The following is a 24396-nucleotide window of genomic DNA, read 5'->3' as shown; positions in this document are numbered from 1 at the left end:
CTGTTGCATAATTTAAAACTCTTGTCGATTCTACTTGCATTGACCAGGGAAATGCAAGCTGTCAAAGTATCAGTTGCCCAGCAGCACCAAGAAAGTGCACATGCTCCGGTTCACATCAACTTCCATGTTCATTTAAACGGAAACAAGCCTGCTGCACCAAACGTGAACACACATCAGCAGCAGCAGCTCCAGTGCTCCGGTGGCGGTGGTGGCAAAGGGCGAACGGGACTCCCCGGTGTAGATTATGACGCCACACCGCTGCCCGCTCATGAGCTGCAAAAGTGGATAGCGGACTTGGAGAAAATGATCGTGTCGGAAAATGTGGAGATCGAAGTACCTCATACCATTTTGCTTGCCACTCAAGACGTGACAGTAGATGGGATCTCCGTATTACCAGGGTGTACTGACGGAAGTGAGTATCTTCTCTGTTTGTGTTCTTGTAGTACTGTTGCTGATGACATTCCGGCATATATCAACAGTGTCAGTCGACAGTAAAGGCCCCGTCACACTACAGCGAATGCCCAACGTACTGTATGTCCAATAAATTTGAAAATTTGAAGATATGTTAACATCCATTGGTAATACTAGAATAGTTCGTAACATGTTTGGCGTTCTTTGTATTCATTAGCTATTCGTTGGGATTCGCAGAGATACGCTGGAGCCGATTTTATTTTTTAAACATGTCCAAAATCTCCAGCGTATCTATGCGAATCCCTATGAATAGCTAATGAATTCGAAGAACGTCAGACATGCAAATTGTCTTCACATTTTCGAATTCGTTGGGCTTTCGCTTGGCATTCGTTGGGCATTCGCTGTAGTGTGACGGGGCCTGTAGGTTCTAAAGAAAAATGTAATATACTTAATGTCTAACGCTAGCCAGTCACAGGCTAGATAAAAATCCATGTCACAGAAAGACAACACCTCTGCTAGCGGGGAAGTCAACCACACACGCGGCACAGGGCCGATCAATCCAGTCTCATGTAGCCTGTTAAAACACATCCTTGATTAAAATGTTCACAGAATGATTAAAATGCAATATTAATGTGGCCAAAGCCAATGAATTGCCTGGCATGTATTTGTATGCACTGCACTGTACGGACTACTTGATTGTAATAAACACAGGACATACTAGGTAGTAGATACACGGCAACCTCTGCTCTAGCAGCCAGGCACTGGTGAATAATTATGGTCATCCACATGCTGCATTTGATCTGATAGATGTATTCATCATGATAAACCTAATGGATATTACACAGACTGAGTGACAGAAGAAGAGGGAGGGGGAAAATGGCAAAGCTCAGAAGAATACAGTGAATCAGTGCATAAATGTCTCATGGGTCATATATGCAAATGATGTGGGAGGCGGGCAAACAGGGCAAGCGATTAGACTGCCATGCATACCAGATCTAGAGGCCACTGTAGGTGACTGTAGGGCCTACTCGATCTTTAAAAAATTGTGTGTGATACAGTACACAATCTATAGAGTCAAACCTACATTTGTACATCCTATACATAGCTAGGGACCACCTGTCTATACCGACCACCTGCCCTATACAGCCAATAAAAACAATTCTCTCTAAGACTTGGCAAAAGCGTGCAAAAGAGCCTGTCTTTAGTGGCCACCTATTTATAATGACCTCTTTTTTTCATCTCCCTCGGGTGGGCGCTATAGACAGGTTTGACTAGAATCCATCCCCTCCCTTTCTCTCTATAAATCTCTCTACATCTAGATTGATCTAGAGAGAAAGAGAGAAAGCTAGATTTGCGGGTGGTACATTGTGGATGGACTGGTAGGATAGATTCAGAGATAGATCATATATGTATGATGTAGCATTTGATGATTTTAATCATCTAAAGATTTTCATAAATCATTAAAGATTGGGGATTGACTATGAGTATACAATCTTCAAATCATGTAATACAGAGAAGTTGAAAGTGTGTCATTGACTGCATTGTGTGGAAGATAACCATGTTTCTTCATTCTATGTTTTTAAAACTATTAATAAAGCATAAGCTATGAGCAGTTCACAAGGCTGTTTCTTATAGACAAGTGTTGAACAGATCGAAACCAGAATCTATACACAGTAAGTCAATAATTTGGCATATTACAAGAATTGTTTTACAAAACTGAGCAGTACTTTAAAGTGGTATGTGTACAAATAATGTGTCTGCTTGAAAGTGTCACACTCATTGTAAAAAAACAAACAAACAAATAACCCCCCCCCCCCCACAAAACACAAGAAGCCATTACGGCTGTGAAGATAACCTTGATGTGATATTGTGCATGTTGTCATCACAGCTCACAAGCCCTGTCAGAATTCATTTCGGGCATTTGAAGCTGGTAATTGTCACTTGGTGCTATTTCTTGTATTTTTGATCCAATGAGTGGACGGTCAATTTTGTATTCACAGTGATTTGCATCAAGTGATTTTTTTTTTAATGTCAAATCTATTGAGCTTTTGTATCACATGATGATCAGAAAGGAAGTATAGAAATGAAAGAGTATAAATGCCAATGTTGATTGAATGTTATGCATTGTGGGGTGCTTACCAAAGTTTGTAAACTTCCTGACACCACTATTTTCTCTTCATTTGCTACCAGGAGGAGGGGATCCACTGGGAGGTGGCAAGGAGGAAGGAGAACTCCTGGGGTTGTGTGGAGCCAAGCTCCCGGAGCTGGGTGGCCTCGGAGCCAACAATGAGATTCCCATCACCCAAATCAGGGTGAGCACTTTGCTTCTATGTCTCTGTCTCTTTCACTGTCCTTCTCTCCATGAACCAAGGTTTATCATGATGTAATAATGATATATCAGCGAGCATATATGCTATACAAGCTCGGCAATAGGATGCAATTAATATTCAATCCAATAAAGGGTGTGAATTTGTAATGTTCATTGAAGCATTGTGCAAAGTGAAGAATAAAAACTCATCAAGATTCATCTTTGCATATATCTCCCGAATATATAATGATATATCAGCGGGCATATATGCTATACAAGCTCGGCAATAGGATGCAATTAATATTCAATCCAATAAAGCGCTTTAATTAGTAATGTTCATTGAAGCACTGTGCAAAGTGAAAGATAAAAACTCATCAAGATTCATCTTTGCATATATCTCCCGAATATATAATGTATGTACAGCGGGCATATATGCTATACAAGCTCGGCAATAGGATGCAATTAATATTCAATCCAGTAAAGCGTGTGAATTTGTAATGTTCATTGAAGCACTGTGCAAAGTGAAGAATAAAAACTCATCAAGATTCATCTTATTAAATGCATATCTCCCTTATGTTACCACCAAACCCCTTTACATTCAATATATATCTACAGTGGTTATGTCATGCTCCACATGAATATTTTGGGAAAATGCTCTATAGGTGTTTTTTTTTTATTTTTTTTTTATTTGAGATATTGGTATTTTCCTGTTTGGGTCAACCATGAAAAATGCTAAATACTTGTATTCTTTCCTGCCACAAATCTGCACTACTGGAATGAATAATATGCAAAAAAAAAATTATTAACATTTTGTTTGTCTGTATACCCTGGCAAACTCACTATCTGAGATATTTTGTGTTTGCACAATTAGCAGTTTGGTCAAAATTGGCACAAATGAACTACCATAATGATGAGAAAATGCTGGGAATGCACAAACCTATGAGTGAGGCAGATCTTCCTGATGCACATTCATCTATTGTTCATGATCACGCTTGTCATGCCTGCTCTGCTCCGCTGTAACTTTCAGTTTCAGGGTCCCTTTCAGGCACTGAAGAGTCCTGTTGTGTCGTGGTTAGCTTTATGATGAAATTTTCACATCAAGGTTGACACAGACTCCAAAGATTCATTATACTACTGTTCACAATCCATTTGGCAAAGCCATGTTTTTGTTGTTGTTTTTTTATCAGTATGATTGCATTGACCAGATTCATTGCTGCTGGATTTTCTGAGAGTTATTGTATGACATTGAGCACTGTCCTGTATATCAGCCCATTGCCATTGAGTTTATGAATTATAGCTCCAAGGATGAGTAAGTGATGTCTCATGGCAGGTTGAGGAGGAATGAATATAAATAATCCTCTGTTGCCATGCAATATCCTGTATATGGGTAGAATGTGCTCTGTCGATGCATGCCATGTAATTTGTGGGGTTTACGTTTTTGTGAATTTGCCAAGTTTGGTGCTATTTGTAAATTTAGTCACATGTAAAAATTTTAAGATGTCTAATCCCCACATGTTTGCATAGCATTGCAAGTGCAACTCATGGATATCACACAAACTTGATCTTGCAAATGTCTTAGTCCTCCTTCTGTACGTACTTGAACATTTTAACTTGTAAATAGTTATTTAAGATACTAGAGTGTATTTTAGATGTCTTTTTGTTTTTTTCATTTGAAGATTGTAAGCTTTTATCTTGTTATTTCCCTTGTTGGTTATCAAGGTTAGTGCAATGGAATCATTAATCCTACCCAAGACTTGACACCAGCTTTTTCTTTGATAGCCCATTTGGTCCACCAAAATCATCAAATTTCAATGATGGTGGCCCGAAATAAAGAAATATTATGAGAAATAAAAAGAATTAATGAAACAATAGAATAAGACCATATACCATGATGATTATATGAAAATTGGCAGTTTGGACAAAGCTAGTGCTTCAAATACCACATATAGGCCCTACTGTGACTAAGAAGTATTGCACGCTTACAGAATTTGGATTTACAGCATTATGAATGGGACAATGGTTTCAGCTAAGCCCGTAGTGGGAGGGTCAATAGAAGTTATGCTTTCTGAAGTATATTTTTCGTGAGCTCTCTTCTGCTTTATATTTGCAGCCTGTCTAGGCTTGAGTGACATTAACATCTAACTCAAATCCAAAAACTTACAATGCTGTTCATGTCCCATAGCTTTAATTCTATCGGGCATTCTACACTTTGGATTGCCCAAGAGCATTAATTTTAGTAGAAGGGCATATACTTTTACTACCTTCAGATAGATAAGATTTGGCTTTGGCATTTGATAGTGAGAAAAAGTCTGGCTGAATTCACCCATTAAAAAAAAAAAAAATGGCTGTGAAGACTAGAGGTGATATGGGTTATACATGTATGGCATCACTGATCATGGCAAGAAGGTTTAAATGCATGGAGTTATCAAGCACTGAGCCACATGCTATTCACCCCTTTTTTATGAGAATAACTCATAAAAACTAGGAACACACTTGCCTTTTTTGATGGCCAAATTTGGCCACCAAAACATAATTTCTAGAATAATGGTGGCCCTTGGCCATCTGTCCAACACCAATGCCGAGGCTTGATGTAATACCACATACTGCCATGGCTTTGATTTCATCTAAAGTATTGATTCACCAATTGTCTTATTGTGGGATATGTATGTTTGTACTGAGTATACATACTTATTGATAAATCATGTCATCATTCTGAGCACTATCCCTCACTATCTGTATATCTTTGCATTTATACTTATTGTAAATCAATAAGTTTTTTATGTGCATTTTAATTTCATGAATTTTTTGAGAGCCAAGTTTCATTGAATTAAAATGCACACAAAAGTTCTTGTCTGCACTATATACAATGTACATTGAATGCCAGTGGTGATCAGCAAAATTTTCATGCCATGATGATTTCTTACTCTACAGTGTAATTTTTTCTTCTTTTTCTCTACGAGGCAGATTTATGCCAAAATTCTACATAAGGAAGATATGGTACCTTTTCCAAGTGGCGACCCGGATCAGGACTACCTCCTTGGTAAGACAATAGAACTTTTCAGGATCACAAAAGAAATGGTATTTGATATTGAGAATAAAGTGGTACAACTGTATCAGTAATAACCAGTCTTGTGTACATATCACTTGGCAAAGACTTTATCACATTGTCTTCCCCATATTTCTTCAAATGAGGAATGGGCATCTTCAGCTTGAGGTAGTGTGTTGTAGATTCTTGAAGCAGTGTTTTGGGTGAATTTTTGACATGAATTAACTTGTGAATGAGAATTCATTTGTGAAGGAAAGAATCAGGAGGAAGTGATGTTACAGCAACTGATTGGGAAAGATTTTTTTTTTATAGTAAAACCAGGCAAATTGGAAGAGAGTTACGATAACATACTGTAAGGTCAATTTGTCATTAAATGATGATCCGTAAGTATTTCACTTTGTCTTGTGTTATCACTCAACCATTGCATTAATAAAGTTTGCATCATTCATTCATCAGTTTCTAATGAAAAGAAACCATTTTTCATTACTCTGCTTTATATGCTAAAGACACATTATGTTCCCACTCATCTTCAAAAATAAAAAAGTTGATTTCTTTTGAAAAATTTTAAGGAAAGAAAAAGAATTTTTGTGCTTTCCCAGTACAAATGACCATTTAAGAACAAAATTTGACATCACCTTCATATCCTCAAGTTGGCTGATAGTTTTAGGTGCAGTGGATTGACAGATTAGATTGCAATGTTTCATTCATTATTTGTTGCTGTCAACAGGGTTCCATTCTGAAGGTACATCTTCATGTGAAGGATATGAGTAGTGTGTTGTGAGAAGGATGAGTGTGAAGGAACATTCACACTTTTATTTGTGATGGACCTAAGCTGTGGTGCTGTCACTTACTCACAGATAGCCTTGTGTTGTCGATTTGCCCTGATATCAAGCATAAAATTTACATTGTAGTTTTGTGGCAATTACAATGTTTTATGTTTTGAATTGTAATCTGATGATTTTGACCCGTGATATGTATTGTATTAGGTTTTGTCATGAATTGTGAGAAATAAATTCATTTCTTTTCAATTAAAAATCGTGCACTGATAGAAGGTAAATCGGACCTGACAAAATTATAGATTATGATTTATATCAGCATAGGATTTTGATGCTATTTAAAAAAAAAAAATCTCTTTTGGTAGGTTACTGCATTGTTATGCTGAATACTGGACGAGAGCATATGGCAGTGGATATACTGACGACTGTCATTGGGAGGGATCCCAAGTTTGTTGGGGCATACCATGCAAGGGCTGTGGCCTATGCCAGAATGGGTCTCCAGGTGAGATACATGTGTAGCTGTCAGTGTCATAGATGAAATCTTGTTTAGCTGGACTGAAGACCGGCTGACTGTTGGTTATTACTGTGCCCAAACAATCATACTTGGGGGCCCCCATCCCACATTAACCCTTCCATAATACAGAGCTCTCAGCAAGTTCATCGTTCTTTCACTTACACATTATATTTACTAGGTATGACTGTTTTCTTGAATATTATTGATATTCTACCTCAGCATGGCAAAGGCAAGAAAATAGCATACAGCAAAGTGATTTACATTCAAATGTGATCTTTTCTTTTCTTGTTCTCCATATCAGATCCATTCACATTTCTTTGCTTGTTACATGGGCAGTCAGACTTTCTGTACAGTTGTACAACTGTGGATACTGTTTTCAGAGCAAGTTCCTGAAAAGAAATGAAGTTAAATTAAGTTTCTGAGCAACTCTATATGCACACTCTTCATTTCAGTTACTTCATTTGTAATGTGTGTCTGCGGTTACTGTGCATTTGTTGTATCTTTATATGAGTGTTTTGGCTTGTTTGAGAGTAATGTACACTTGATATTCTTGTATGATGAAATAAATTTAGTATTTCATAGATATCCTTTATCTAGATTCATTACCTTAAAGCAAAACAATAATGTTCGATAGAGAAAGAAATAAGGGCAAATTGAATTTGGAATTACTTTATTTTCTGCAAGCAAGTGCACGCAGAGAAAAGAAAATATGCTAATGATAGGGCACAGAAACTTCAATTGATATGCTGCTTATAAACCTTTCCCCCTCAAAACAGATAGAATTCAGGCAGGTTTCTCCTTCACATACAGAAGGTACAAATTCAGTGTGGGAACAATTATAGCATTGTGAATAAACTGAGAATTATTCAAAATGAATGTTTTCATATGAACTTATTATCACAAATCATTTCCAGTTTATTCAAGAAGTTCATGTTTTTGCTCATTTTTGGTTTGTGCATCAACTGTGCAGCATGTATTCATTCACACAGCATGGTGGAAACACTAGCTGGGTTCCATGAGCTTACAATTTTTACAGGTCTTTGTGATTATATTATTGTTTTGAATCACAAACCTCTCGATTCCCGTGAGATCCCACCAGCTGCCTCCTAAGCTGGACACGGTTGAAGGTCAGAAGCAACCCGACCGAATTGTTGTTCCCACTGTTCTCTAAGTAGGAGTTGAACATGCTGTTAAAAGAGTACCATGTTGATATAAGCAGCCCATATGCACCATGTGTGTTTGTTTAATAGTAGTTTCCCTAAGAGTTATACACACACAGAGTTATATGTGAAAACTGACATGATCTTTACTACAGTAATTTTACCATATATGTACCCCCAGCTAGCTGACCTTGATAAGTTCTTCATGTACATTCGCAGCCTTGTCATTCAGTTTTTGCTGAAATTGTCTTCAGCAGAGATGACAAGTATGGTGATTAACTTCATGGTGTAAATCTGCGATAAATAGGAGGAGTGTCAATTCTGACTTAAAACAAAGTCAGCATCCCATAGGTTTTGTATTGTGTTCTGGCATTCATTTACCTTCTCAAGAAAAGCAAGCACATCTTTCTTCTCCATGATAAAGATGTGAAACTCTTTAGTCGCTCAGTAGTCATCTTCTGCACCATTATTTACGATACTAGCATCATTTTAGGAAAAAATACGTAGCAATAGTAATGTATTAGTTTCAGAAAGAGTTTGTTGCTGTCTCATCCATATCTCCTAATATTTTGAAAAAAAAATCAAGTTTTGTCATTACTGAGGCGATATGATTAAAGAAAAGTTTTCCTATTCTATGTGGGCCTCCACATGCTGTTCTCCCCTGAACTTTGCTTGTTTTATTTTCTTGTCATGTTCTTGTTCCTTGCACCCATCAGCATCCAGTGAATGCTGCTTTAGCCATACAGGACTTCAGCAAGGCCATTGAGCTTGACCCCAAAAACCCTGTTAGCTGGGAAAAGAGAGCAGAGGTAGGCATGATGACACTTGGCCTCTATCTGTACTTGTTTCTCGTTAGGCTGAGTTTGGTAATTTCCTGTCAATACCACAAGTAGGTAAGGTTACATTTCTACAGGCGTGGTGAGGTGCTGTTCTCTGTAGGACTGCATTGTCATATTGTGATCTGGTGGAAGTGAGTCACAAAGTTTCATGATCAATAATTACCTGAATCATATAAGAAAATGCATATTGATAGTGATTGATTCAGCATATATATGTAACATTTAAAAGTAGCAACCATGTACAAGAGATAAGAATAAAGAGAGAGAGAAAAAAGCAATTATAATCATACACTTTAATAACACATCGTAAAAATCATCAAAGTGCACAGGAAATAATAGTGTCATTTCACCCCGCTTCTATAGGCCTGCAGCATTCTACAAGTAGGAGGGTATATATGCAGTGAGCCTTTAGTTTCATTTCTGCCAGTTATTCAGATCATTGTTGTATCATGATTATCTGTTTGAATACACGGCCACGTTGGCTGACTGTGTTATCAACCTCTTTATCAGAGTGGGTCAGAGTGGGTAATATGTCTGTGATGAGGTGTGTATAGGATGTCTGGATGATAACAGAGTTTGTGCACGCACATGTTCATGTTTTGTGGTAGCGTGGCAAACATTTTCGTCACCTTCACAAGCAACCCTTGTATTGAAGTAAACTTCATGTGTATTGACACTGTAGAAACTGCCAAAGGTTCACAAAAGGGCATACATGCTGGGAGACTGTGTGAATGAAAAAAGAAAGAAACACACACACAAAAAAAACAACCCCTCTCAGCACTGCACGAGACCTCCATCTACCAGACTCAAGTTTCTTAAGTGACAAAACATTGACATTGTAAAAGAGGGGACAAATACCTGTGCCTTTTTTCTGCATGGCCTTTTAATGAAACCATGCTGTACTAACCATGCATACCAGTCATGATGTTATGGATGATAACTAAAATTTGTGATAATAATGATGATTACGATAATAAAAGTAATGATAAAAGAATCAGCAGCAACTGTAATGACAGTAATGATCTTGACAATGATAATGATGATGATATAGTTATATTCCATAACACAAATTACCATTGAACACTTCAATCTTATGTATGCATGCAATTAGAGGATGAAGCAACAAATAAAACAGAAAAATTTGATGGATGTAGCTTCTACGCTGCATCACCATTTTGCCTGTTATGAATGAAGGAGTTTTGATATTATAAAGAGTGGTACATTCACTGCCATATGTCACCTCACTGTCCTTGACTTCAAGGATTTTAGGGGGATGTTGTATGTTGTAAACTGGTACCTTTGATGGATTGCCTGTCAACATTCCTGTTCTCGCATTTGTTTTGTGGAAGATTTTCACCACCCAGGGCAGAAACAGGGAAGCGTACACTGACATTTCAAAAGCCCTTGAATTGCGGCCAACGGCAAAACTCTTCAAATATCGCGGATACATGATGTTCAAAGAGGAGGTATGTATTTCATTGCCTGTTTCTTGATCTCTATATTGTAGCCATATTGAAAATCAGCTCAGTGACCTCTGCATTGGTTTAGGTCTATAAGAAGAGATTCCTCACTGACCTTTCTGAAGTGCAGTAATTAACAGGAAGTGAACACAAGATCTAATGGAAACTTGCAATTGCAGAAGTTCCTAGTCATACTCAGTGCATTCATTCTGTGGAACTTACCCATTTCAATCAGTCAGTCAATCAATCAATCAATCAATCAATCAATCAATCAATCAATCAATATATCTTTCTATCTATCTATCTATCTATCTATCTGTCTATCTAAGTTGGGTAGAGCTGAGATCCATCGATAAGCTCTTTCCAGCAGTCTTCGTCCTTCATGATCTCAGCAAAATCTTGCGTCTCCTGGAGACAAGTGTCTATCCTGTTACAACACTGTGTCATCCTGCTCACCGAAGCATCTGCAAAGTTATTAATTATGCAGAATATTAACACTATTTTGTTGTTATTGGTAGGTTCAATAATGCCATTGATGTTGTTTGAAGATAAGACAACGCTGCACACTGGCACTGGTCCGAAGATCCCTATCCAGTAAAAATCACTGTCGGACCAGTAACTTTTTGAGGTATTAACCAGTAAAAAATGGAAAAACTGGGCACCTACTTGTACTGGTCCGACAGACAGGTCGGACCAGTAGAAGAAATTGGTTTGTGTGCAGCCCTGGATAAGATGTCATGCCCCACCCTAGAAATGTTTTATCCAGAAGGATATTGTGGGCAATATAAAATCATGCTACCCTACATGCCTGTCAGTGTTCTTGTTTGTTTTTCCCCAGAAATATGTTGCTGCAATGAAGGACCTGATGGAATCTGTGAAGCGGGACAATAACCAAGTGGACGTGATGCATCTGCTAGGGCTTTCCCTCTACCATCAGGGTAAAATTCATGTGAGTGCAGTGTGATATCAATTTAGAGCTATTAACTCTTTATGTGCCAAGTTCGCACGCCCGACTCAGTCAACGACTTGCGAACTTCGCATATTCTTCTCAAACGCACAAAGCCGCCCTAACTGATCAATGAATGGCCAAATGCCACAGTACAATGAAAGCGTTTCTCGGGATTCCATTCTTGTCACATGTAGCTTGCATTTTATGTGGTGATCGTCTGACAAGTGGTGTTCCCAACTGGATTTACGAATAAATTCTACGTTTCAGGCACTGTTTTGTGTACAAAAGTCATGCCTCTACAATAATGTAGCTACAGATCATTTAAAAGAAAATTGATCATAGATTTGTCATACAATCTGTATCAAAGGAAAGCTTGGTATTTTCCCTACAACTTTGCTCATTTCATGATCTGCGTAATGAAAAGGTATTGAACGGACATAGATTTGAAGAGCAGAATGTTTTCCCAAAGCATGCCTGCGTTGTGGTCTCAAGAATAATGTGGCACACAGGGGGTTTACACCATGGCACATAAAGAGTTAATGTGCCCTGGCCTGGGCTTAACTGTACTGTGATTTATGTAATTGCGTTGTGTGATCTGCTAACAGAAAGTTTACTTGATGATTACTAGCGTAAAGTAGTCCATTATTTTATGAAAAATTGCAGTGGGTGCAATTGTGTTATGAATAATTCACAAGCAATTCCCTTCTGTGTGAGAGGTCGCCTCATTGTTACACCATGCATTAATTTGTGATACATTTCGTCAGCTTTCAGGTCTAGATGTAACACCTATCAGCTGTCTATGGGGGAAAAAATGTTAATGTACTACTTGAAGTAAAATATGGTCTTAAAGTACTTATTGCTCATTCATTATTTTAGTGTCCTTTAATACACTGCTCTTTGTGCCTGAAGCAGTGTTTCCATGCAATGTGCACATTATACTTTCAATTGGTTCTATGCATTTGGGGCATCAGCACAAATCCTGTAGCTCTCACGAGACTGGAATATCGTAGAGTGGTGGCTAAAAAAAGAAAATGGTTTCAGTGACAAAACTTCAGGGAGAAAGCAAAAATGTGACTGGATAACGTTCAAGCAGTTTATCCACAGTAACTAACTTCTTTGGAGTGTGTAACACAGGATACAGCATCCACACTTTTTATACACAGCAAAACACACTGTGTTCTGAAAAGGGACGGCTAGTGTAGTGCTTTAAATTATGTGTCTAATGGCTTTTGACATAATGGCATATCTGCATCAGTCTGTGATAAACAGCACACATTCATGTATGGGTACTTCATGAGAAGTATTGTCACTCTGTGACGGTGACATAAGGCTGTATGTGCCTGCAGATCATACAGATTATTTATCATTTACTGGCCTTGTTTGGCATACAATGTATTTCTTGTTTAAAAGCAACAACATAAAACATGATGTGCCAAGCCCTGCATATTTCATGCACTCGACAACTTCCCATATTATATTTCAACGAGTTTAAAGAAAATGTAAACAAAGCTCTCCTGATGTTCATTTTTTACATGTCTGATGTCCCATGAACATTTTTTGATTTACTTCAAACATTTTGATAAGAACAAAATCATGCAAACTCACATGAAAGGGAAATAGGAACGGAGAAGTGGAAATAGATACAAAGTTTAAAGCAGAGCTGTGTGCTTGAAGGAATGGTATAGTGATGGTTAAAATGGGGATTCACATTTCAACTTTTTGTGAGATAATTAGAAGCCACTCATGAAATATTAAAGAGTACATAATTCAAAGAGGAATTCAAAGTTTATTTGATGAAAATTGGTTTTGAAATGGCTGAGATATCCAAAAACAAAGTAAAGCAAAGTGGTCCTAATAAATGGGTCGAACCTGTTATTAGGACTTCCTTGTTTCTGGATATCTCAGCCATTCAATATCAGTTTTTCATCTAATGAATTTTAAATTCCTCTTAGAATTGTACGCTCTTTAATATTTCATAGTATGTTCCTCATTATCTACCAAAAAAGTTGGAAACCTGAAGCCCCTCTCAACCAAAGCTATACCATCTCTTAAACATGCTCTGTATATATTTCTTGTCAAGAAATTGTCAATTTGTCTGTTGAATTTGTCTCAGTCATACATCAGAGTTTAGACGTATTAATTTTTTGAAATGAATATTGTGTAGTAGCTTTGAATTGTAATAAAACAAAACGAAATCTCTTCAGAAGATACTTAAGTGGTATTTTGAGAATGAAAATACATGTATCGCCATCTGTTCTTGTTGATTTATTCCCTATTGTGTAGTAGCTTTGAATTGTAATAAAACAAAACGAAATCTCTTCAGAAGATACTTAAGTGGTATTTTGAGAATGAAAATACATGTATCACCATCTGTTCTTGTTGATTTATTTCCATTAACAGTGCGCATTGATTATGATTTGTTAAGTTTTCTTTTGAATGAGGGAGAATGATATGGCTGGACTTTATTTTTTATCATTATCATTATTCTTTGGTTATTTTTTGTTTGTTTGTTTTTGGTTGTTGGTTTTTTTTTAGCTATCTGACATGTTTTTAATACTTCCCAATTTCTACCTCTTATCATAGGAAGCCATCAGGATTTATAAAAAGGCCTTGGAGTTAAAGTCAGATTATGTTGACCTCCTGCGAAGTATGGCCCATGCATACAGGTAAGGACATTGAGCGCGCAAGTAGGGAGAGTTTGGTAGATAGCTGCCATCAACCAATCAAACACATAATGGCAAATAGGGTATGACTGCTTCTGCAATGACTTAATGCATGTATATAATATGCTGTGACAGTTTTGGATGAAAAGTAGAATTTTTCATTAAATATTAGGAAGTTTTAAACACTAATTGACACATGTACTGCCTTTTTATTCTCTTGTTGGCAAATCTAATATCAAAAGAGAGGGAATATAGTTAGAGCTCTAGAGGCAGCATTAGACAGTTTATGCAACCATATGAAAAGGTTATTTTTGCATATTAAAGAATGCCAGCAGCTGTTCAACATGGCAGAAAAAGGCTGAGCTATTAGAAGGGTTAATGTAGTCTTGTCTCTCATGTTTGTGATCAGAGAGCTTGGGGAGTACCGCGAAGCCCTGGATTGTTTCAACAAGGCTCTGCACATTGACCCCGAACACATTCCCTCCTTCCAGCTCAGGGGCTCACTGCTCTACCACGCTGGCAAGCCCAAGGAAGCCCTGGGCGACTACAAGGTACCTGTCTTTCCAACTCTACTTGTCAGTTGTTCAAATATTAGGCAGAGGAATGCCCTTGTTCGGGATGGTTTTTCAGTGTGAGTTGGAATACACAAATGTTTTATGTTGCTTCAAACTCTCTAAATTTCTCTTCAGAGAATACTTCCAGATCAGTACTTCTTACGATTTGAATCACAGCTTTGAAAGTCTAAATATGTGTGGTTGCTTTATAGATTGTGTGCTAGTCACCACTACATTCTGTGCAGTCTGTATGTGAAGTGAAATAAGAAACCAGTTCTTCCCAATTGATAAGTGTGTTTTGTGTATCATTCTACTTGAGATACACTTAACAAGAACATTAGATTTTCGTATATGTAAGTCACACTGGCAGCAATTTTTTATGAGAATGAAAAAGGCAAAACAGCGATAAAGTGCTGTCAGCAATAACAGCATCTCCAAATCCAGCTTGTTTATAAGTAGTATATACATGTAAGGTGATAAAACTGCTAAGATTGTGCTGCTGTAAATGCTGATAGTTATGATGGCTGATAAATTGTGAAGATAATGACTTTATTGATGATGAGGATGATGAGGATGATTAATGAAAATAATGATGCTGAAGACAATAATGGTGATGCCATGGTGATGATAAAGATGAAGATGATGGCAGTGCATGATGGTCATTGTTGATTTGTCATTTTGCTCAATTTGTTGTCATTATCATTTATCATTCTTTCATTCATTTGTTTTCATGTAGTAGAACATGCACACATAAAGATTTGACAAAAATCTGAATAAATATGACATGACAATGTGACAGATATTGTAAAAACAGAGTAAAGTGAAGAGTTTAATGAGAAGGCAATATGGCCTTATTTTTAAACGAACCCTGGAATTGTCATTATCGTTATTGACATAAAGCCAATTATTGCTCTGTTCATGCTACTTTGGTCTCCCAAAAGATGTGCCTTGGGCTGGACCCGGGCAATGAGGTGTGTCGCTACATGAAGGGCCTCTGTCTGGTAGCCATGGGCCAGTACTACGAAGCAGTCAAGACGGTCACACAGCTCATGGTCCAGACTCACGTCTCAATGGGCTGGCTCGAGTATGAAAAGGTCAAGTATATCAGAGGTGAGAGGTCAAAAGTTTGGTTTTGATTGGTTCTCATTCCATTCTGCAGCTTGGTCATTAAATTTGATATATCCTCTCATTAGGTCACTCTGTGATGGTTATGGTTTGATGTATGATCGTCTGTATGATGACCCTTAAAGAGTATGTATATAATAGCATGCGCAAAGGCAATTATTATTTTTTTCTGTGATATATCATGTATACTTTATTTGTTTGTATGTATTGTCTTAAAGATGGAGAAGTATTTCTAAATTCACTTAATCGTAAAAGATGCATTCAAAATTGTTTGCTCTTTTTAATGCAGAATTATCCAGGTATCTCCATGCACATTTGGACACCCCTTTTAATGAGTATAGTATGGACCAAGACTTGGATAGTAACTTGAAGGACAGATGGGTGAAAAATCTTCCATTTCAGTCAGAGGGGTACAGAGAAATGGCAGGACTAAGTCCAGATATAAGGTAAAATGATTATGTTCTAGGAATGTATCATATTCTTCCCCCCCTTCTTCTTGGATGTGCATGAAATTTAATGGAAAATATGAGAAACTTTTTTTCCTCCTGTACTTAGCAATAAAGTGCCTTTCCGTAACTTGTGTAAGAGCAATTTAGCAAAAGATTAGGTTTCTGCTGACATTTAGGTGCTTAATTTTGATAAGACAATGCGTCAATGAGAAGTTCGAGCATAATGACAGAATTGATAATGAGATTCCATTAAATTCTGAAGTATGACGCATGGTAAGATCAAATGTTGTCACAGTCTTTGTATCATTCAAATACCAGTTTTATATATTTTTGTATGCTTTTAAATTTACTCAACCATTCGCTGAAATATCTACTATTTACAACTATCACTGAATATACCTGTTCTCCCAGTCTCATGTTCTTGAATTTTAACTGGAATGATAAAAAAAAAGATTTTGTGAAATAAAAGCAGAAAATGTCAGTCAGTTACATATGAAAGGCAGCTGCAATCGAAGCATGTAGGTCTAGAACTTTTCTGATTGACTTTTTCAGAGTGATTGCAAATTTGATTTCTTTTTGTTTTCAGCCATTTTGAAGTGAACCAATATCGGAAGCTGCTCATAGTATGCTAAATAATGTGGAATGTTGCATACAATTCTTTCATTGAACCACTCATGGTATAATGGATATTCCAACCAGTTTGACTTGTTTGGAGTATATAACTGTATTGTGGTGAGACTTAAAACTATTTCACTTCTTGGGATCCTTCCATGCAGTGATGTCGATTTGCTGGAGTATATGGACCTCCCTCAGTCGGTTCATTCCCTGGTCTGCCGAGCGATTTCTGTGGGTCGCCTGACCCAGTACAGCGCTGATGGCTTCCTCCCGAGTGAACGAACCCACCTGGCCCTTGGGCTGGGATCCCTGGAAGTCGCCCAGACAATTCAGCAGTACTGGGAGCACGGGCGGAACTTCCGCAACGGGAATGGAAAGAGATTCGGATGGAGGGATGTAATGGACATTGCCGTGAAATGGAGGCGGTTAGCAAAGTTTTTATTTGCAATTTATATTTCTCATCAGAGTAAAATTTGTAACAGTGAATGCACAGTGATATTCACATGTCGTGGGGGGGGGGGGAAGCAGATTAAAACACTTAACCATAATCATGCAAGCGATTGCCCATATCTCAGTATAACATGGAAACAAAGCAAGTGAAAGTGAAACATAATGAATCCTGGGTAGTAGGAGCAGAGTTCATGTGAGTGTGTGACTCATAATTGTTATTAAAGCACTTCTATGACACCAGGGGAAGTGTGTTGCAGAATAGGATGTCTTTACGTGACATTAAACCTCTTGAGGAAACAAGATAACCAATTTCAACCGGAATTTCGACATGTTAAGACCTACCAGTTTATGATGTTGAATGTGTAGGAGAGATCAGTGGCCTGTTTATCTGCTCGAATGTTTTCACGGCCCCGTGACATTTTGGTTTGGTTTTCCTGTGAAAGCAGAGCATTGAATTGCATTGTTCTCTGAGCATATGGCTGGAACTCAGTAACTACTGAAACACACCAGTGTACTGCATAGTTAATGTTCAACACATCCTGATTTCGATGGGCCACACTGGACTAAAACATGTGAAACGGAAAGACAGAAAACATCCCAACAACAGTAACGTTCCAGAATAAGTTTATGTGATGATTTTAAGTATATGCTTCTCATGATGTGCTGCATTCACTAATGATAGCTGCCTGTTACTAATTTTCTGCGATAACTTTGACCCTTGCTAGGTATATTGATCCAGATCAACCAGTTTTATGGTTGGACCACATGCCGTCAGTGAGTTTCCACACTGGCTATAGTAGTCACATGAACTTGATACAGGGTCAGCATCACAATATACGCTACTCGTCATACTTTGAAACAGTTTTCAACCTGACCAAGCGAATGGTTCAGCAGCATGGGTAAGAGCAAATAAACTTTTTTGCCATGTGTATAGCCAGCATCATATTCTATTTCTTTCTGTCAGCACTATCACTGCCTGTGGACGAGTGAATTTATGTATTTGTATGCTGTCTGCAAAACAGGGGGAAGCTACTTGCCCATAAACCACATTGAGAAGAAGATGCCATTTCCACTCTAAAAGTCATGTTCTAGATAGGTTAACAACGCATTCTGCATGTAAATGAATGTCTGGTGTTCAGAAAACTGTAAATAGTCATAAGGCTAATACATGTCAAAAGACTTTGCAGTATAGTTTTCTGATATCCTGTCATATTCCTCTCTGGATTTGAATTCAAAAGACATTTTCCTTTGCCAAGTCTGTTTAGTAGAATCAAACATTTTCAATGTGTGTCTTATTCACTTGTCCAACACAAGATTAGACTTGCCATGGGCAAGTGGGCCAGGTCAAACATTGAGCCACTGAGATGTTAATGCAATGTGCCTTCACCCACAGGCAATCTGTCTTTAATGTCCATAAATTTCTGTTTGTCTTCCCTCATATTATTTGCCTTCGACCTGAGGTTTTCCATCTTACTTCAAATAATGCTAAGTGCATTACCAGTAGTCTTAAAATTAATGAATTCTTGTGTTGAGTTGTTTTTGTTACAGTTGATTGACTGTTGCCCTTCATCAGCGTTTATGGTTTGAAGAATGGTCTGCCATCACATGGTCATATTCATCCTGTCACTGACTGATACATAACAAACCCATATGATATGATAAAATAGCAACACTGAGGACATTTAACCCGTTGAGGACAGGCTTACTTTGCTGTAACACGCATTTCCCATAGACACCTGCCCAAATATTCTCGGGACTCGTCTTCAACGGGTTAAGAAGCCGCGTCATCTAAAGAGAATTTCGTGCTGCTAGTGCAAACTAGACTTGCTCCCTATTTACAGGGCTGCTCTTAGGGACCGCTCGGAGGAGCGCCTGCTGGCCAATCTGGACAAAGTCACGTCATGTGAGGGCCTCCTATTCCTGGTCAATCAGCTGAAGGTGACCAATGACCGCTCTGCAGGGTTCATGGTGTCCACACGGCTGGACAGCTTCAAGGATAGGAGTGCCAATCTGGAGGGGGCAGTTTTCTCCTTGAGCGGGGAATTGTAAGTTAGAGGATTTTATCTTCATACATCCAGGCAAACATTCCACCGTTTTCCTTATTACCTCTGCCTAGGAAGGAGGAGGTAAAATGATCATCTGCGTTGGTTTGTCTGTCTACAAAATAACCCTAAAAATGTTGTGTACACATTAAAATGAAACTTGCATACAAAGTCGATATTGACACAAGGAACACCTCATTCAATTTTGGTAGTGATCCGGGAATTTTTATGGATTTTTTGAAGGATTTTTCATTTGTTGGCATATAAGGTCAACGAAATTGGGGTTCAAGCTGTGCATACTGGAGGTTTACATACACGCACTCACAATGTCTAATCACTTATATCAGGTACCCATTAACTATGATGCAGTACTTGAGTACCAGAAGGATGCCATTGGTCAAATGAAATACTATGATTCATATTTTGTAACAATGTGGAGTGTCATGTTCAGATTTTTAGTGATTTGTGTCTTATTTTGAATATCTCAGTTTAAACTGATTTTCAAAAAAAAAAAAAGTATTATTTCGATGGATTCCTCTGGTGTGTGAACATGAGGGGAACAAATAGTATGTTCAGTCTGTCAAAATGCCCCACACCACGTTTCATGGTAACACACTGGGAGACATAGTTTTTGTCCTGTGTAATCGGACATACAGGGCAACGAACATCATGTTCTCCATCGACACCCTGACCACCAAGTATCGGAGCGAGCAGTACCACACCGAGATTCATCACATATGGGGTCTGCTGTCAGATGAGATGCATTCCAGGAAAGCTGCAGGGTCGGTCAAAGATATGGTGAGAATCTCCTGTGTTTCCAGCATGATGCTGTATGGATGAATGTCAACATAATGTATGTGGGTAATTCCATGAAGTTGGGGCAGTGTCCATGTAGCATTGTGATATTTTAAAAAAATACATTTCAGCATAACTCAATATTAATTATGCTATACATTTATTATTTGTAGGCTTTACATTTGCATTGAGGCCACACATTTTCCTGGAAATTTTTTGCCATTCTGACTCAATTTTGATGAAATTATTAAACAATATGTAATAGTGTCCTGTAGCATCGTGATATTTTAACATTTGGTCCTAAGAGACAAATTATGGCAATTAGCTTGACCAAAATTTGATGCAATATGCATATTTACAAGATATGAATGAGATAGCTAAATATCTCGAATTTCTTGTACACAGTTTTGATTTTAAAAAAAATTACAAAATGTATCACAATGCTATGCGGTGTCCTTTTTTGTGACATTTGGTGGACACCGCGTGCATAGTGACACATTGTGTAATTTTCTTGTAAAAGTAAAACTGTGGAAAGGAGAGTTAAGATATTTAGCTATCTGACTAATCTAGTAATTATGCATATTATATCAAATTTTGGTCAAGCTAATTACATTAATTTGTCTTTTAGGACCAGATTCTAACTATCACGATGCTACAGGACACCATTACATATCGTTTTAATAACTTCATCAAAATTGAGCCTGAATGGCACAAAATTTCCAGGAAAATGTATGGTCTCAATACAAATGTAAAGCCTATTAACAATATATGTATAGCATAATTAGTATTGAGTTATGCTAAAATGTCACACTTTGGGCCCCAACTTTACGGAATTACCCATGTATGTATGTATGTATGTATGTATGCATGTATTTATTTATTTATTTTACTATTCAGTCAGTCAGTCAGTCAGTCAGTCTTCTTCTTTACCCAGGGTAGCCCCATCAGTGGTTTATACACTGTTAAAATGTAAAAGATGGCTTTGAGAAATAGAGTAAAATGATACTGGCATAATGGTAGTGGCTGTATTCAAATCACACCCATAATGAAGAAATTTATGTAGAGTTTAAGATTGGGAATGTATATGAAGTTTTTATTAGACAGTGATATTGGTAGCAATAAAGTGATTGTATGCAAATGTCAGATTTTACTGAAGATTTCACCAGTCTGATTTGACACTATTAGTTAATGTCAATTTGAACTTGGTGTGGCATAGCACTTTAAATGTTTGTACATTTATTCATGGTTATCACTATGTGCATACTTACATCATTAGCATTACCTCTATGAACACTTAAAGTAACAGGTAGAGCTGTGTCATATGTTGAGGGAAACTGAAAAATAATTAGACTCAAAGTATGGTTGGAGTAATGCAAGGAAGTCTGATGAAATGCATTAGTACTTACTGGTCAGATAAGGTTAGGATATCGTGTATGTCAATGCTTGTGTGTTTATGTTGTTTGTGTGTATATGCCAGTTCTCAGTTACAGTCCGAGCATGTGCAGGTAAAGGTTGTACAGACCTTCTCTTGAAATTACCTTGTAAATGAGGTTCTTGAAAAGAGTGGATATGTCTTCATTAAAAACTATGATTAAACCATTAAAAACTATGATTTAACCATTTGTGACTGAACAAACTTATTTGGTGGGACTGCGGGTAAATGATGTTTGAGTATACGATTAATCATATATGATTATATAGCATTCACAACATCATCCATGCCAGAGAGGGAAAATATTACTATCAAACGAGGAATATTCGTGTGCATTTTAATTTCACGAATTTCGCGAGAGCCAAGATTTGCGAAATTGAAATGCACGCGGAAGTTCTTGTCTACACTATATGCATTGAATGTTGGAGGCAACTGGTGAAAATTTCATGCCGCAAAAAAAGGCCGTCGGCTCCAATTTGCGAAAATTTCATACCGCGAAAATATCGTGTTTTACAGTATCAAATCCAGTCGAATTAGTGCTGATTTATTCCTCACATTAATTTTTGTTCATGATATCGTTTTTTTCCTTTTTTTTTTAGCGAATGCTACATTTTCAAGCAATTACATAGCATGTGAGAATTTGATAAATTCTCTGCTTTTACTCAATAAAGTGCTTATCATTTACATGGTATGATACAAATATATTTGGTTGGATTTATACATATATATCTCATGTGATATTGTTGTGATGGCTCAGAAAGATAAATTTCGTACTTTTTATTCTCTGCCATTATTCTTTCAGGATCATGATTCTGTTGTCAACCTCATTCTGTCAATGATCTACTATTTCTACAACCTCATGCCTTTATCCCGAGGATCAAGGTGAGGAGATGAAAATTAAGACAGAGATTGGTGCAAAATGGTCTCTAGTACTCTCAGTGTACTGTTTTTCTGCACAGCTCTGATTTGTTTTACTTTTTATTTTAAACTGTATCCCATTGCCTTGCCCATTGTTGTAATGTGATCCTCAATGTTTTATCTTTTCTGTTCAATACAATACATGGGAACCTCATTATGATGAAATCATGACAATTAAGATGTTATGTCAGGTTCTCACAATATCAGGGTACAAAACAAAAGAAATATGAAGAGTTGGGACTTGCTTAATGGCCTCGTTTTTAGAGGGTTTTATTATATCTGACCTCTTTATTATGAGACTCCACACAATGAATATGGTGTGTCATGCATGTAGATTAGGTTTATCACTGAATATATCAGTGTGTTCAGCATACCCCTGTGATTATACACTGTATGTATAATATGAAATTTGTAGTTTGACATTATTATTCCAGGGCTGCCAACACTGGAAACTAGTTGAGAGTGAGACTCCCATAGGCCAATGCTATAATTTAGGAGTCAAAATGAGTGAGATCAATAGAAATGCATGCAAATGAAATAAAGTTTTAGAGTGAGAAAGGACCAAAATGCGTGAGTCTCGTGCTCAATGCATGAGAGTTGGCAGCCCTGTTATTCCATGTCGGAATTTGATTCCATATCTGCTGTTGAGGCTACTTCTGAACTCAAAAATATTAATTAATCTAATTTTGAGTAAGTTTTCTGTCAATATGTTTCCTGTACAATGTCCGCAGAAGAGGGTTTCATGTACAGTGACTGATGATCGGTTGTCGATGATAAATCTTCTCACTTTAAAAGCCACACATGACACTTTATTGCTCTTTCTCCAAATGAATTCAATCAGTGCTATTTGTTTCCACTCACACAGCTCTGTGGCATACACTATGGCACTGGGTCTGATCATGGCCCTGGGTCGCGAGGTCACAGGTCGTATACCCAAGGACAAACTGGTTGACCTGGAGGCCATATTGTGTGGGAGTCCACAGACCTTTGCCTCCTGGGCTCGCAGCTGGATGAACATCAAAAAGTGAGTGATGAGTGAATCTGCATCAGTGTTTTTTCATCTCAAATCCTTGAAAGATTTATGACCGAGATTTGGTGAGTTACAAACTAAATACATGAATGTAAACATGTGAAAGGATTTTTGGACATTCCCATCCATGCTTAGATTTCTGGGAGCATGTGTGCATATTATTGAGCTGCCAATAACTTTCAATATCAAAAAAATGCAGTTGTTTTGAATCATGCCATGTTTGGTTCTTGTGTTTTTGGGGAAGTTTTGATGGGAAATAAATGACAGGAGACAGAATGACAGCATTTATATCATGCTGTTGGAATGGGGACTACGCTCTCTGACAAACGATAATACATTTCCAAAAGCAGATGTGTAGCTGTTCTTCAAAAAAAAAAAAAAGAAGAAGTATTTTCAGTTGTCCTATTGATCAATTGATAATTACATTTTGCTCAAATATTCACGTATCACTGCCTATTGTGTAAATAATTATGATTTTCAGTTATATGGGGGCAGAGTGCAGAGCAGTGGTATGTCATTTTGTTCTTTCTTTCCCTCTGAGTGGTCCAATTAGTTTGTAATCTATTTTTGTCTGATTGTTACTCCAACACAGATCTTCCTTCAATCTGGGGGACCTTGCACTCGTATCAGAAACATTCCCAACTTTGCGTACCATACTAGAAACACTAAATGTAGGTGCAGACTTCTGTGAGTCAGGAGGTTTATAGACCAGCATATGGAAGGGACAGCAGTATTTCTCATGACATTTTTTTCTTCTTTTTTTTTTTACCTGCTGGCAGTTCCAGCCTTGCAAAAACATTCAGTACTTAGTGTGGGATTTGTGTGTCTCAAGTTGTTGTACATGTGTAGGTTTCAGGCGA

General features: G+C 37.6%; 1 protein-coding gene across 1 annotated transcript; it reads left to right on the top strand.

The window, feature by feature from the left end:
• Window positions 1-40: 40 nt before the first annotated feature.
• Window positions 41-24243, top strand: LOC139734602 (tetratricopeptide repeat protein 13-like). Its single transcript, XM_071645386.1, has 18 exons — window positions 41-412; window positions 2602-2723; window positions 5684-5759; window positions 6907-7043; window positions 8932-9024; window positions 10404-10520; window positions 11353-11463; window positions 14047-14129; window positions 14536-14677; window positions 15622-15790; window positions 16095-16251; window positions 17031-17294; window positions 18045-18218; window positions 19161-19364; window positions 20018-20159; window positions 22391-22470; window positions 23372-23530; window positions 24129-24243. The coding sequence occupies exons 1-18, from the start codon at window positions 52-54 to the stop codon at window positions 24241-24243; spliced, it is 2706 nt and encodes a 901-aa protein (XP_071501487.1). The 5' UTR covers window positions 41-51.
• The last annotated feature ends 153 nt before the right edge of the window (window positions 24244-24396 follow it).

The sequence above is a fragment of the Diadema antillarum genome, unplaced genomic scaffold, assembly GCF_040938485.1.
Source record: "Diadema antillarum isolate AM-2024a unplaced genomic scaffold, OU_Dant_1.0 seq00000533_RagTag, whole genome shotgun sequence".
NCBI lineage: Eukaryota > Metazoa > Echinodermata > Echinoidea > Diadematoida > Diadematidae > Diadema > Diadema antillarum.
The sequence above is the reverse complement of the archived record's forward strand: the minus strand, read 5'-3'. Positions and strand labels throughout refer to the sequence as shown.

Bases quoted from the DNA above. Each gene is read 5' to 3' on its own strand.
- LOC139734602 (XM_071645386.1), top strand. From the start codon at position 52: ATGCAAGCTGTCAAAGTATCAGTTGCCCAGCAGCACCAAGAAAGTGCA. The intron at 10,521-11,352 runs GTATGTATTTCA...GTTTTTCCCCAG, and splicing joins ACATGATGTTCAAAGAGGAG to AAATATGTTGCTGCAATGAA. The intron at 14,130-14,535 runs GTAAGGACATTG...GTTTGTGATCAG, and splicing joins AGTATGGCCCATGCATACAG to AGAGCTTGGGGAGTACCGCG.